General features: G+C 41.5%; 2 protein-coding genes and 1 long non-coding RNA gene across 10 annotated transcripts in view; 2 read left to right on the forward strand and 1 right to left on the reverse strand.

Moving 5' to 3' along the window:
* Nucleotides 1-10,693, forward strand: part of PXK (PX domain containing serine/threonine kinase like) — a 36,763-nt gene extending 26,070 nt beyond the window's left edge. For 2 of the 8 annotated variants that reach the window (XM_071756146.1, XM_071756152.1), the window contains exons 13-18: nt 274-322; nt 1,101-1,178; nt 1,607-1,693; nt 2,328-2,397; nt 3,402-3,464; nt 9,580-10,693. In XM_071756146.1, the coding sequence (XP_071612247.1) occupies nt 274-322; nt 1,101-1,178; nt 1,607-1,693; nt 2,328-2,397; nt 3,402-3,464; nt 9,580-9,797 (565 nt within the window). In that variant the 3' untranslated portion in view covers nt 9,798-10,693. The other 6 variants (XR_011728255.1, XR_011728254.1, XM_071756149.1 and 3 more) reach the window with 6 other exon arrangements.
* A 1,043-nt stretch (nt 10,694-11,736) lies between these two features.
* Nucleotides 11,737-15,477, reverse strand: PDHB (pyruvate dehydrogenase E1 subunit beta). The gene is made up of 9 exons (XM_071756153.1): nt 15,333-15,477; nt 14,996-15,103; nt 14,862-14,924; nt 14,743-14,778; nt 14,366-14,651; nt 13,605-13,715; nt 12,864-12,955; nt 12,314-12,455; nt 11,737-11,938 (listed from the first exon to the last, which is right to left on the reverse strand). The coding sequence occupies exons 1-9, from the start codon at nt 15,474-15,476 to the stop codon at nt 11,793-11,795; spliced, it is 1,128 nt and encodes a 375-aa protein (XP_071612254.1). The 5' UTR covers nt 15,477; the 3' UTR covers nt 11,737-11,792.
* LOC139801653 (uncharacterized) lies at nt 13,715-14,652 on the forward strand. Its single transcript, XR_011728261.1, has 2 exons — nt 13,715-13,873; nt 14,326-14,652. It is a non-coding gene; the product is annotated as an uncharacterized lncRNA (long non-coding RNA).
* Nucleotides 15,478-15,530: the final 53 nt, after the last annotated feature.

Raw genomic sequence — 15,530 nt, forward strand, 5'->3', positions numbered from 1 at the left:
GACTGATTGAACTCAGGACACAATTGTGTATTTGTCTTCCAGCCAGGCCCATCGAGCAAGGAGGGTGAACTTCCTCAGTTAGGTCTTGATAAAATGTGAAACACAAACCTGTCTAATTAAATTTGGTTACACTTGAAACATTGTCTGTTTTTTTAGCATACGTTACTGTGTAGCTCATAGTTAACTGTGGTAGGTGTTTCAGAGAGAGAACTGCATAGATCAGTTCTTCCTGCCTCCTGAAAATAATATTCCTTTATTTTCTTCCACTCATAGATTATTCTGTGATGTCCTGCTGACAAACTCAGAGAAACCACAGTTTAAGGTAGGATTGAACACTGATTTGCAGATGTTTGTGGAAGTGTCAGGCTGTGGGTAAGCTATGCATTAATGGACAAGTAGAGGAGAGGAGAGATGGCATTATTTGGTTTTATGGTGATTGCCATCTGTATTTGGATTCCATTGGTGAATTGTACTTAAGAACATCCTATCACCCCTCAGCAGGGGGGCACAGTGTGACCCATGGTTACTGAAGTGTAATTCCTGTGCTGGAGCTAATTTGTGTGACATGGTGGTGCTCTGTCTGAGTGGAGGTTGCTAAGTCATGTGGGTCCTTTGCAAGTGAGAGCAAATTAATTGCTGAGACCTGTGGAAGCTGATTTTGCTGGTGACACCACCAGGACGTTGTTGCCAGCTCCAGTGGTGCAGTGCTGGGACTTCTGGGGAGCCACATCTGCTCCTACTGGGAAGCTGCCTCAGACCACTTCTCCTGGAGGAGATGTACTTTGTATCTTATCAGCATCTTAGCATTTTGGGGTTGTGACCAGAGTGTGAAAACAGTTCACTGTCCTTGCCATTAGAGTATCCCTTCCATTACACAGTGTTTCTTTGACCCTGCTGTTAGATCTGTAGTGTGGTTTGGAGTGGAAAACATGCATCTAGAGTCTTCTTTTCTCCTTCACTAGAGCAATAGTGTCAGAACTTGGGGCTTTAGATGGGCAACATGATGAATGGTGAATTTTGAATGGTGAGTTTGAGCAGTGAAGTTATGCTTTCCTTTCTTGTATTTTGTGCTATGATTTTTTTTTCCTATTCTGTATCAGATTCCTACAAAGCTAAAAGAGGCATTGAAAACTTCCAAGGAATGCATAGAAAAACGACTAACGGAAGAACAGAAATTGGTAATGTCTGATTTCTTTACTGTATTCCCTGCAGACATTGAATTTTCTTTTATCGCTTTTACATGGGAAAAATAAGTTTTTATGTGTCAAAGTTATTTTGAGTAATAAAGGCTTTCATCAACAGATTTGGTGTCCCAAAAATGCAGTAGGAGGAGTTGTAGAACACCTGCAGAGTGTGTGTCATTTCACTGTTTTAAATTCACTGTTTTAAGCTTCACAGGCAGTGGCTCCAAAGTTAAAGGATTGTTTTAACTGTCAGGATCCATCCTCTACCAGCAACAATAAAAAAACCCAAAACAAAACCCTAAAAAAATCAGAAAAAAACCCTAAACATGTAAAATGACCAGAGTATGTTTTCTTGAATTCCTGCACCCCAAACATTTAGGATATTAACATGGTCTTTTTCTGTTTTTCCCTTCAATTTGAAGATTCACCAGCACAGAAGGCTGACAAGAGCTCAATCTCACCATGGCTCTGAAGAAGAAAAAAAGAAAAGGAAGATCTTAGCACGAAAAGTAAGCAATCTTTAAATAGGTTTCTCACACAGAAGAACATGTGTTTCTTTTATTGAATGTTTAGCATGCACAACCACAGTTATGCTGGTTTATTCTTTCCTGTGTTTTTCTATACTATTCCTGATTGTTTCCACTTCTGTAGATAAGTAATCCAGTTCCTAAAAAGTTTAAGTTACAGTGGTAGCTGACTTGCATGTTGGTAACCTTGTTGACCTTGTTGAGGTTGCTGTATGAAAAAAGCCTTGGTTACCACCTCATACACAGATGGCAGCCTGTGCTGCTTCCTGCTGTCTGGTGAGGGTGGCAGAGTCTTTTTTAGGCAGCTCCTGCAGGATACTGTCTTTCTTTTCCTTTTCATGGGTCAGTTTTTTGCCTTTGTCTTATGGCCAGAGGACACTGGAGATGCCCTCCTTGCTCCCCTGGAGTTACTTGAGTGCAGAACAACCTTGCTTTTGCTGTCATCATAGCAGCACATTTTGGGTTGGGGGAGAGGGATGTTGGGCATTGATAAATCTTGTGTGATACAGGGAATGGCTGTTACAAATCAGTTCTGTGTCAGGTGTCAGTTCTGTCCTTATCATGGAGAGTAATTATTTATTCCCATCTTCTGTTTCTTCTGCTCTTTTTTTTAAAGAAGTCGAAGCGCTCTGCCTATGAAAGTGGGGAAGAACACTCAGCAAAATACAGCAACTCAAATAACTCAGGTAAATACAGAGAGAAGAGCTTGCTTCTACACAGCTTTGTCAATGTTTTTGTTGTTGCTGTCATTTTCTGGATTAAAAGATCCAGGGTCACCGTCAGTTTACGCATTAATATTGACCTATCAGAAGCTGATACTTTGGGTATTTAATAATTGCTAAATCAAGGGCTGAAAAATATTCTCAGTGTTAAGATTTTCAGCTGCCTAATGTAAAGCAATGTGTCCTCTCTTCTCTGCCCCATTCCTCAAAAAAAAAAAAAAAAAAAAACCCAACCAAAAACCAAACTAAAAAACAGTCTTTCCATTCTGTTTGACATTTGTGTGGAATAATAATAATAATAACATCCATTATTTGGGCCATTTAATATTGCAGCCTTCAGGGAAAAACTCTGGTTATCTGTATTCCATAGTAAGGTGTTGAGATGAATGAGAGAGTTATCTCCTTAATTGCTGCTTCAGTGCTGAATTCTAAAGCAACAGAGCCTTTGACAGGTCTTCATTTAGTTAAAAGGAGGAATGGTTGGTACTGCCAAGCAGTTGAAAGGAGCTGACTTGCTTGGCTAATGTGTGTCCAAAAGCAGCCCATTGTGGAATTGTCATATATTAAAGTAACTGTTAGAGTACAGAATCTGACTGAATCTGACTGAAAATCATCTCTTACAAGGAGAAATGGGATGCCATCCATGCAATGGCACAAGTCTTAAGGAGAACAGAATTTGGATGCTGAAATGAAACAGCCTAAGCAACAGAAAAGAAGTGTTACCCATTAAGGAATTCTGTTGAGTGCACTGCTTATGTGTCTGCATCTTCTCTGATACTGTGTGTTAAGTCTCTGTTCAGATTGTGTCTGAGTGACACTGTATGAATGGGAGTCTTTCCTATGTTTGCAGTGGAAGCAGGACTGAATCTTCAGTCAATAAAGTTGGCCTGTCCTCAACAATCTGTCTTGTCTGACTGTGTTAAATTTTAATGTCAGAGCTTTAGTTACTAGACTGTTGTTTTATTTAGCAGGCTCTGGGGCGAGTTCCCCATTAACATCTCCATCATCTCCCACTCCACCCTCTACAGCAGGTAAGTTCAAGAGCCATTACAGTGTCTTTTTTTATCAATGTTTTCATTCACCTGTCCCCAAAACTGTGGGTATTATCCCCAAGGATGGTTAAGGGATGCTGGTTTTCAAGGATGGAACACAGAGATGACATTCATCATGTACCAGCCTGAGTGTTGGCATTTGGTTTCTTTTTAGGGCCTTACAGGGAACATTTTAATACTATTCTTTATCATTTAATAACCTTTCCTGAGATACACATGATAGGATTTACCCATAGAATAGAAGTGCTTGCTTCAAAGTCTGTATGACTCCAGCCCTCAGCTACTCTCCAGACATTTTCTGTCCTTCATGTTGCAGTATGCAGTTCTGATGCCAATGGTCTAAAGTACTGTTTGCTGACCCCTTGTTTTTGTGTATTATCTCTTCTTGCCTCTACTGCTGTGCTGTAGTTTCAGAAATTTTGGGTGTGACAAATTCAGTGGTTTAGGCTGCCTAAGCCCTGTTCTGCTGCAGCCCATTGGTACCAGCAGAACTGGTAGGAACAAGTCAAGATACTGGTTTAGATTAAAAGGGTATCTTCTTTTGCTAATGTATAGGACAGGTGATGGGAAGTGGTGAAGAATCTGCTTGAGTGGGCAGTAGAAATGCTCAATATTGTTGTGTTACACAGTAACAACTCTGTTCTCTGGATGTGCTGACTTAGCTGGAGAGTTTATTTCACATTCTGTATGCTCTAAAAGTGAAGTAGCTTAAAATTCAAAGGAAAACCTGCCTCTAAAATGTACAGATATTTAGAAAACAATTTTTTTTTTTTTCTGCAAGAAAATGACCTTTTACTTATGTGTTAACTTTTAACATCTTGGAACGTGATTGAAAACTTGAAAAAGTTGAGAGCGTATGATGCTCTTTTATGTATAGATGTGTCTCAAATGGCAAAGCATGGATGAAGTTTGGGCTCAAAACTTGGCTGTTGTTTAAACCACAATGTCACAGTGTGTTGGTTATCCTGCTGCCACTGTGCTCATGGTGACTTGCAGTGATCAACCCCGACTGAGACAGTGCACGTGTCCAACCTGGATTCAATTTGGAAAGTGCTTTAGTGTGCTGATGGCATTGATTCATTTGATCAGGTGTAAAGGCAAGTGTGTGAGTGCTTTTCTGAGTACATTTTATAGAAGAAATTTCAGTTATTAGCTCTGAGAAAGCTAGCATGATTGATGTGGTTTTTTTTTGGTTTGTTTTTTTTTTTTTTTTTTTTTTTTTTTTTTTTTTTTATTCTCCAGCAATGTTGTGCTTTTTCTATTCTAAGCAACTCTGCTACTAATGACTTTTTGAAAGACTCTTTGGCCCCATGGTAGGGTTTGCTTTGTGACGACTGATGGATCTACAGCTGGTATCTCTCTTTCAGTTTCCTTGTACTTGCTAAGATACTTAACCTATAAACCAAAATCACTTGTGGGTATCAGTGTGGTGAGATGACTGTCAGAAAGGGAGTGAGGCTTTCAGTCTATCTTTCTGGTTTGGTCATGGTTATGATAGAATTGTGGGTACAATGCAATGGCAGAATGAAATCTGACATAGAAAAGTGTACCCAAGAGAAGCTCTTGCCCTTTCCTGGCCTGTAACTGACCTAAATAAATAGTGTGTGGGAATGTGCAGTGCCAGAGACACTGACCAGAAGGGAACTGCTCCAGGCTGATGTGCCCTGGGGAAGTAACCTCATTAAGGGGATTTCTCACACATTGAGACATGCTTTGTCTCTGAACAAAGGCCTTATGAGAATTAGTTTGCAACAGAGTGCTTGGGATAGTCAATCCAAGACACACTAAGAAAGAAAATGACTGCTCTCTTCAGCTGTCTTTGTAATGATAGCTGCAACTGTGGGACTGAATGCATGACCTTGGAGGAGAAGGGTGTCTCTGAGGCTCTCATGGGCTTTTCTCATTAACTAGAATGTTTTGGGCTGGTTTTGTTGCAGATATTTGGCTAAATATTATCTTTGAAATTCATGGTTTAGATCACGACAAGTGATTCTAATGTAACTTCCTGTATTTCTGACATTGCCCCTTGATTGTTTGCTTCTTTTTTCTCCACTTGTATAATTCTTGAAAAACTGTTACTTTTCTTGGTGGCTAAGAGCTGTGGCTAGGATCAGAAGGAATGCAGAAAACTGTCATATGAGTTATTTGAAACTTCACTGTATCTTCTCTAAATCCCCTAAACCCATAAAAAATCAGCAAACTGCCTTACAATAGAGAGGAATTTTGAGACTGCCATTTTTGCTTCCCTGCTGGAATAAAAGTGAGAGTTGTCCTTTGCTTTAGCTATTTAGCTTCACATGTAGCTGTCAACAACATGGCCAGTTGCTCTGAATCCTTCAGTATAACTTACATTTCATAGTCACCCATATGGTGCATCTTTTCTGCTCCTCACCTTTCTGGAAGACAATTTGAATACTTTAGCAACTGCTGTTCTTTAGTATCTCTGATTCATGGAGCTTAAGTGCAAATACAGGTGTTAATAAGACAGGAAGTGTTCCTTGAACTGAATGGATTTTGTCTTCTATGGCTAATCCTCCTGCAGTTTTCTTGCTAAATCTCTCTAAATGCCCTTTAATCCTGTAAAGCCTGAATTATGGCATGTGCTCCTGAAAGCATGTGTGTTGTATTTGTTCATCAGATAATAACACTTACAGCCTGGAAAACTGTGGTTCATTGTTCAGAATCAAAGTATTGTATTTTTAAGATGAAACATTCTGCTATCCTCATATTTGTTCGTGAATAGCAGTGTCTCAAATTTTGTATTAACTTTTCAGCTAACAGTATCTGTTTTTCTTACTTTGACACGAGAACCAGCTGATTAACTTGTGTCCTCTCTCTTTCTCTGCTGTCTTCAATAGAGCATGCATCATTTTGAACGTGAATTTTCGGAAAAGTAAGCTAATGCTGATTTATCTCTTTAAAGATGCTCTGTTTCTGTATGGGAAAGTTGAATGCAAATCTTGAACTTGCTTAGTATTGGGAGGGAATAGAAGAAAAAAGATGAACATTATTACCAATTATTTTAATGAAATACAGCATCTTTAAAAACTCTTATCACTAAATTGATTTTGTTTGCATCCCATTCTCAGCCAAGTTTTTAATACTGTTTGCACAATAACTGTCACTTTAAATTCATAATTAAGTTTTTGTTTCAATTCAGGCATCAAGTTTACAGCATCTGATTTACTTCCTATTCCTTTTAACACACTCTCTTAACAAAAATGTCCCTGTAAAAAACGTTGGTAAGTTCTTGTTTGAGTGATTTATTCTTAAAACTGCATGAATGAGTAAAATGTGTGCTTGCAGGCAAGTTTTTCTAATTTATGTATTGGGAAGGCCTAGTTATATTTGAGCACTCGTCTCAAATGTTTTTTTCCAGTAAACACAGGAAAATATTTCACTGTGGGACAGAACAGTTTTATCTGTAGATGGGTGCAACTGGTGTGAACAACAATTTCCTTTGCACTGCTCATGTCCAGAAGGGAAGGACACTTGGTTGTGACCGACTGATTGAAATTAATTTGTTTGAAGACTTTCAGAACAGATATCAGAACAGTGGGTTCCATAAGTAATGCTCATAGCTAATCAGATACTATACTAAAAACTGTGTGTATTTGTGTGTTCAGGCAGAGCTTAGGTGTTGAATAACATTGTCTGTAGTCAGTGTCCCAAGAGTTTAACTGGTTGGACTTAATTAATTTTCTGGAAGAAAGATGGCCTCTCTCCCTATTCCCTGTCTTTTCTGCCCCCACTGTAAATTTGGAGATAACAAATCATGGCTTAATAATACATAGTGATCCAAGCACTTTCTGGCTTTTTTTCTCCTCTATCAAACGTGTACCTTCTTTCACTTAAACATTACCACTGTATTTGTGTGCCAGAGTCTTGGCCACCGTTTTCGTGGTAGCACGTACAGGTGTCTGCATAGCCTCTTCATTCTCACCTTTCAGTTCCAGCCAAAAATCTTGTCTTAGTTCCCTGCAGTTTTTGCATCTCTTTCAAGCCATTTCAATTATGATTAGCTGCTCTTGGCTTTTTTACAGCAGTTCATCTGATCAGTTTGGGATAGTCTTGGTACACCAGTCCTGCAGTGTTCTGCTCTGAACACTTTAACTGCAGGACAGTTAGAAGTGGTTATTTTTACTGCACAGTAAAAGTGGTTACTTTAACTGCCCTGGGTTGTCTTCTTCTTTGGAAAAAGCATTAAGATATCCTTTGCTGCACTTTGCTGGCAATTTGTACACACGTGAGAATCAGAAGGACTCTAACCTGGTTTGACAGTAGTAGTAATTATAAATTTACTTACATCTTTGGTTAGTGTAAAAAGTAATCTGAGTACATTAGATGCCCCCAAGAGGTGAATAGCGATTTGTTTCTGTTTGTGCTAACACTGTATAAGGTTTTATAACTTTAGAGAGCAGTTGATCCACATGCAACAGGCATGTTTCAGGTATTGTTTCAGGTGATCTCTGAGATTTCTACTAGGACTTGAGTTTTCCTCTGATAGGGAGGAGGGGAAGAGGATCCCAATGTGTACTTCTATGTTGTGTTGTCACAGAAAGAGGTTTACCTACCAATCAGAATTTTTTCTGAAGAGTTGGAAGTGCTGCAATCACAGCAAAATGTACACCAGCAAAACTGAATGCTTTGTGTGAATACTCACCTTGCTTCCAATGGGAGAAGTCTGCCTTCAAATGAGGGAGCTGAGTTTTACTTCTATCTTTTCAATTACTTTTTTTACTATTACTTGTTAGTCTGAGAGCAAGTGTTAGTGAAGAACAGAGAAGAAGTGGAGCACAGAACTTTTTGTAGGTGAAACCTGTTAGGTGTGTGTGGCATGTCCTTTTCTAGCAAGCAGTTCTTCAGTAACCAGTCTCTTGGATGACCTCATGTTGTGTTGCTTTGTATCACAGTTTTTGCCACTCACCAGTGGCAAAATATTTCTCTTTGTAGGTTACAGATACCAAAAGCTAATACTGTAGGTGCCATCTGTCTCTCTCTAGCCTTACTATGGAATAATTTATGATCTAGGTGGTCATAAGTTAAAGTTCACTGTTGAATGGCTCTTAGTATTAATCATTATGCCTTATGCTCACTGCAGACCAGACAGGCCAATCATTCCCCATATAGCTGCTGAGATGCTGCAAATGCCACCTTCACCTGGATATACCTTGGAATGGCAAGGGGTCACCTCTGAAATCCGCTTCTCATACTCCAGCATGGATCTTTGATTAGTGTAGAAGTGAATAAGTAATGTGCAGCAGCTGAGACACACAAGATGAGGGTGTCTGGGAGAACAGCTTGGGACAAATACAGCCACCTGCCTGGATCTGAGCTGCTAGGAAACATCTCCATGCAGGCCCTCTCTGCTGGGGTTGCAGACCACGGTGGACTGTGGGGAGTCAGGATGTGGAGGCATGAGATGGCTGTGACCAAGGTAGAAAGAAAGGCACAGAGGGCAAAGGTGGGAGCATGAGAGGCAGGCAGGTGGTGTAAGCACCAGGTGGTTGTCATTCATTCACCACGTGAAACAAACTTTTGTTGCAACATGTTTGGAGAAAGGCTGACAGTACTGTGGAAGGGTAACACATTTCCAGGAACCTCTATCTGCAGTTAGTACTTAAAAAATGGAATATAATCTGACCAGGCGGTCATCACAGATACTATAATGATGTGGTCCTTTTGAAGAATATAAAGTTAGTCCTGTACATAAAAACAGGTAGTAAGAGTTGCTTTCACTGTTTGTTCATGACAAGAGCAAATTGCTTCACTGGGGACAAACAAGAGAAACTGAAGTTGGGAAGTCCTATTATGACATCTCTGGCTTAAGTCCAAGGCCACATTTGGTTCACGTTTTGCATCCTCAAGTACTGAAGCACTTCAGGCTTCATTTCAGAGGTGTGTCAGATGACACAGCTCACCTGCAGATAGAGGGATCTGGTCACTTTGGCATTTTTCATCAGTTCTGTTCTTCACCCTCCACTGACATTCCAGGAATGATGTGACTAGTGAAGGGCTGACCAAGTCCAGCTAAGAGTTGTGGTCCTCTGCAGCAGGACCTTCTTGACATAATCAAACTGCATCTTCTCCACAGGAGCATCGTCGATACCCCCAGCACCGCCACCTCCCCCCCTGCCACCAGCAGCTCCTCCTCCTCCTCCTCCTCCAAGTACAGAGGTGCCAACACAGCCAAGCCTGCAGCCCGGGGTCAGTGCAAGCCGAGGAGCCTTACTCAGCTCCATTCAAAACTTTCAGAAAGGAACTCTGAAGAAAACACAGACCTGCGACTACAGTGCTCCCAGGATCAGCTGAGGCCACTTGTCACACCAGGATTGAATTCCCTTTTCCTCTCCTGTGCTGCCTAGAACAAGACCCTCCTGTCCGGCCACTGATCCACCACCTAATCATGCTGTAGCTTCTTTTACCCCTATTTCAGCTTTTCTGGAGGAGCAGCACCACCCTGTCTGAGTTGTGTTGCCATGCTGTGATAAGTTCTCCATTCTTTACTTGGATTCAACAACTCTGTTCTCTAGCTACAGCTTCAGGGGTATAGCAATTTCTATATAGCTGAATAAAAATCTGAAAATAGGAATGACCATGACCATGGTGCAGTAATGCATTTTTTTCTAGCTCTGTTCCACCCCTTTTTCAAATTGTAGGAATGTAGTTTTAGTTTGCTCAGTTTTTCCAAGACTTTCCATGCAGTTGTAACTCATCTTAGTTCTTGCTGCACTGAATCAGCAAGTTTTGTTTCAGATAATCCAACACCCTTCCTCTCCCAACCCTTAAAGCGTACTGCACAGGTGAGGAAACTGGAGAATTAAATCTTATTTCCACCCTGTTTGCTGGTGGAGTAAAAATGCTGTTTGATTAAACTTGTTTAAATGGACATACTACTTGTAATTCTAAGGGAAAGTGTTTTTAAATGAGGAAACAGTTGAAATGAGAGTTAATAGGGCAATGGGATATTATTCATGATATAGTTAATTGCAAAGTTATATCAAGTTAATTCTACAGCTTAAACTTTATTGAAAGATCCTTTTTGATTTAAAACCTTAAACAAATTGCACTTTAAAGGATTATAGATAATCCATTTTTTAAATTCAAGTACATCAGTGTTTGTTACTATGCAGAGAATGTCTGTACAAAGTTTCATGTAACCTGTGATATTCAGTCCTTTTTATTAAAATGTTACTGGAATTCCTTCAGCATTGTGGTGGTGGGTATATTCAGCTAGGATTGCACCTGCAAGCCAGACTTCCTAAGAACCTAACATCACTTCTGCTAAAACAAATCACCCTGAAAGGCATTCCTGGCTCTGGACTCAAGCTCTTCTACTTACTGAGGTAAGTGTCTCCTCCCCAGCAGCTCTGTGGAAAAGCAGCCACCCTGGGGTACAGAGCAAGGACACTGCACAGGCTCCTCGAGGCAGCTTCCATGCTGTACCAGGAGCTGCTGAAGGAAGCTTTATGGGGCTCCTCTCCCAGCCTGTCAGCACAAGCCCCTCAGCTAAACTCTGCTGTGTGGTCACCTGCCCAAAGGCTGCTGCAGTGCCTTCCCAGCTCTTCAAACACAGTCTGTGCTGCTGCTTGCAGACCCAGGCTCTGTGTATCTGAATATTTTGAAAATACCCAAATATTTTGCACTTTAAGAACTATAGTTTCAGCATGCCAGTGCTAGCCCATGTGATGAGTAAAAAAAAAAACCAAACTACATAAAGTAAAGCATCTGGGCAAGTACTTCTTATATCACTGTATGTGTCAGCTAGTGAAGAAGAATTAGGTAGCCATCTCTTAGCCTTTACTATAAAGATCTGCACTCTGTGCAGATTGTGGCACTTAACAGCTGCCTGGAAAAGCAAGGCTTCACTCACTCCAGTTTGATCATTCACCTTTAATAAGCCTTGTGACCACGGGATCCTTGAGAGATTTACAGCATATTCCCAGCTGGGCTTCTGCTCACTGCAGCTCTTCACTCAGCCACTACTACAGCCAGTTTAAACACAAGCTAGTCTGGTAATCATAAGCCAAGCAGAAAGGATTTTTTTTTCTCACCTGAATACAGAATCAGATTTCTCCACATACAGCAGCACTAACCCACCTGTACTGTTGAGCAAACAAGCATTACCACATTGCTGCTTATACAAACTGTGGCCGAGAGGGCAACCCCTTATAAATACTCTGGGAGGTCACTATACTTTCCCCACTGTACAAAAGTTCATGTAGTTATACAAGACAGTTATGCATACAACTTGCTTTACACCATGGACACTTTATAAAGCAGGACTTTAAAACATGTATTTACAACTTAGATATTTAAAACTTTCTTCACTGCAAATATTATATCCTTCACTTGAGGTATGCAGTTGTCTTCTAAGATTTTTGCATAAGGCATAGGAACATCTGCACCAGTAACACGCACAGCTGGAGCATCCAAGTAGTTAAAGGCAGAACCTGGAAAAGAAGACATTGTCAGATTGCCATGTGTTATGGTTTTCTCTCAATTCAATTTCTGAACCTTGATCTATTTCTTCCTGTAGCATTAATATTCCAGAGAGCTGCTGCTGCTTGTTAATGTCCTATGGTTTAGACAAGAAGTTTCCATCCTGCTTCTCACAAAGTCAAGCTCCTGGGATAAGAATTACTTGCAACAGAACACAAGCTGGATCCACCCTGTGAGAATCTCTAGAGTCAGATAGCTCTGCTCAGAGCTCCTTAGACACAGAATTCTAACTTCATCTTCACCTGACAAGAAATCATGAGGATTTATACTAGAGATGTATATATATATATTTAGACCAGATGTATATATAATGCAGAACTTTGTACCTTCCATGATTCTGGCACAGATTTCAGCTCCTACTCCAAATTGTGGCCAGCCTCCTTCTACAGTCACAAGATGGTTTGTCTTTACAACACTGGCTTCCACTGTTTCAATATCCATTGGTCGAATAGTACGCAGATTTATAACCTGAAAAAAAAAAGGGAGTCTGCATTTTGTCCTTCAGCACTTTCATCTACTCTGACTTTCATGACAAGACTTAAAAGTTAATATAATTTCTAACTTTTTATCCTGGCAGAGACTGTGCAGCACAGTTTCTGGTGGCTCCTGGAAAATCCTAGGTTGGTAAGTCTTGCCATACTGAGATACAGATATACTAATACCTACTGTCAGTCACTCTAAAAATCATTAGCAGTTCTGCCTCAATTTTCTGATGAAAATGTCAAATGCAGAAAGATGAAATGCATGCACCTGGCTGACTGTGAAGCTATTTACAAACAGAAGCTGCTTGTAAGTAGTACACTTAAGTTTTGCAGACACTGAATGAGAAGACCCTCTGCTTTTTTTCCTACTCCAGGGAAAGGCAAAGCCACCTACCTCACACTCTACACCTTCTTTGGCAAGGACAGCAGCTGCTTCCATACAGTGTCCGACAGGTCTAGAGTGTGACACTAATGTAACGTGAGTTCCTAGAATAAAAAAGTGTTAAAAAAAAAGGAAAAAAAGCAAAACAACTCGTTAACATTTATAGCTTTTCTCTGGACCTCAGGTTCCTTTCAAGGTTACTAATTAGGATCCTCTTGTAAATGTATGTTCCTTAAATGTATCTGAGTATTCTATGCCTATATATATTTATACATATGTAGCACAGAGTGGCAGCAGAACTATGTGAAATCACAACTTTACCCTTTAATACCCTCATTATTAATAATAATGAAGAATGTATCATTAGTATGTTTTTCAGATTATACTTTTCAAACATTCATGTAAATCAGTGGTAAATTCTGAGCAAACGGACTGAAATACTGCAGTGATCTCTTCTGTGTTTTTGACAAAAATTACACACTAAACTGAGGAAGTTTATCAAACACCATTATCTTTAATCTCTGTACTAATGAACAAATCTTTTAGAAATAGTTTTAAATAAGATACAGAGAACCAAGTGATTTTTCTTTATATGGGTAACAGATGAAGTATACTACAGGATAAAATAACACTGGAACACTTTTTAACTGTTTTCCTCTGCTCCATGACAGCAGAATTCTGAATAGCTAAGAAGTTGAAAAAAGTCCCTGAGCAGTTGAGTTAATAAGGGAATAAGCTGCATTCTCTGCTTACCTTCTCTTTCTACTTTAGCTTTTCCAATTGGAACAATAAAATCCTTTGACTGTGCCTGTTCAGACATTTCAAAGGGAACACCATACAGCAATTCATTTTCCAGCATCACAACTAGAAGAAAAAAATATTTGGATTAACATGTGCATCTGCAGGCAGAGGACTGTACTGATGATTAATGACACTGCCCATCCAGGCAACAAGGACTAAAGCATGTTTGCAGAGGCAGAAAAAAAAAAAGTCTGCTTCAGTGGTGAATTATTTTAAAAACTGTATGCAATTAGTTTTAACTGTTTCAGTACATGATGGTGGAATCACCAGTTTTGAAAGGATCTTTGATTTTTGCATGAATGTTTCTGAGAAATAGTTTATCTGCTTTTAATGAATGACATTCTGAATTTATGATGTGAATTTCATTAAATGTAAGAATGAGTTTCATAGACACTGTGTATGTGTCTACTCCTCCTGACTCATCTTCATGCTTTTTAGCCCCTTTATGATAGATTCATAAATACTTCTAAGTTTCCTGATTGGTACCAAAGTGGTATTAAAGACACAGAGCTGGCAAGAGCACAAAATGAAGCCTACTGCTGGCAAGGCCAGTGCCTGTTAGAAAAACATTAAGTATTTGAATCAATAGTTCCATGACTTTGGAAGTACCCTAGAGATGCAGTAAAGCAACCTTTTCTTTTAGGGGTTAACAATCCCTTTTTGATGTTTTCAGGATGGACTGCTGGGTATTGCTGTGATCTGCCTGTGTTCACCTGGATTATCATCCCGGATCGATGCTTTCAGCAGACCTTTGCAATCTTCTGAGCTCCAAGGACTAAGCACTTTCAGTCCTGGGCAGTGCCCATACCAAGCTGCAAAGCACTGTGAGTGCTGGGCACCCACTCCAGCTGCTGCCCCGTTGGGGCCTCTGAAGACAATGGGAACACTGATTGCTCCTGCAGACATGTAACAGGTCTTGGCAGCTGAGTTGATAACCTGATCTATGGCTTGCATGGAGAAGTTGAACGTCATGAATTCACACACTGGTCTCAACCCTGCCTGTTAGATAGATTAATATATACATATCAGTATGTTTTAATGTCAAAAAATGCTTCAATTTTTAAATCAGAAGAAAAAGCAATGTACAAACCATAGCAGCTCCAACAGCGATTCCTGCAAAGCCCATCTGAAACAGAAGGACACCAAGGGTAAGCACAGGGGTGGTGGCTGATAAAGGGAGCGCCAGGGTAGGCGATGGCGCAGCCTCACCTCTGATATCGGGGTGTCCATCACCCTCTTGTCCCCGTACTTCTTCCAGAGACCCCTGGAGATCTGCAGGGCAGAAGAGAGGAGTCAGGGCCTGCCAGAGGCCCTTTCCCGGCCCGGTAACGGCATCCACGCACCTTGTAGGCACCATCGTACTGGGCCACCTCCTCGCCCAGCAGGAAGACGCGCTCGTCCCTCTCCATCTCCTCATCCAGCGCCTGGTTCAGCGCATCCCGCACCGTCACCTGCAGAACACCGGCACCGGGCAGGGCGGGGTGTATGGCCCCCCGCCGCCGGGCTCCACACCCGTCAGAGGCGGGGGAAGTCCTCACCGCCCCTCACCGACCCCCCCCCCGTCCCGGTGTCGCCTGGCAGTCCCGGGGCCGGGCTGCTTGCCTTGAAGGGACGAGCCCCCCCTCTCCCCTTGCCCCAGCCCCTCTTTCGGGGTCCCCCTCCCCGCAGCGGCCCCGTTACCTGTATAGAGGCGGGCGCGGAGAGCCGGATCCCCCTGCGCTGCTGCAGCAGCAGCTGCCCGGCGGCGCGGCCCGGCAGCGGGAGGCGAGCGAGGCGGGTGCCGAGCGGCCCCAGGTTGCGCAGTGCCGCCGCAGCCGCCGCCATCTTGCCCGTGTCCTCTACCGCGGAGGGAGCGGGGGCGCCGCGCGCCGCCCGTGA

Source organism: Heliangelus exortis, chromosome 12, assembly GCF_036169615.1.
Source record: "Heliangelus exortis chromosome 12, bHelExo1.hap1, whole genome shotgun sequence".
NCBI classification, from domain to species: Eukaryota; Metazoa; Chordata; class Aves; order Apodiformes; family Trochilidae; genus Heliangelus; species Heliangelus exortis.

Bases quoted from the DNA above. Each gene is read 5' to 3' on its own strand.
- PDHB (XM_071756153.1), bottom strand. From the start codon at position 15,476: ATGGCGGCGGCTGCGGCGGCACTGCGCAACCTGGGGCCGCTCGGCACC. The intron at 14,779-14,861 runs GTGAGGCTGCGC...CTTCTGTTTCAG, and splicing joins TGGACACCCCGATATCAGAG to ATGGGCTTTGCAGGAATCGC. The intron at 13,716-14,365 runs GTGAACACAGGC...TTTTTCTTCTAG, and splicing joins GATCCGGGATGATAATCCAG to TTGTGATGCTGGAAAATGAA.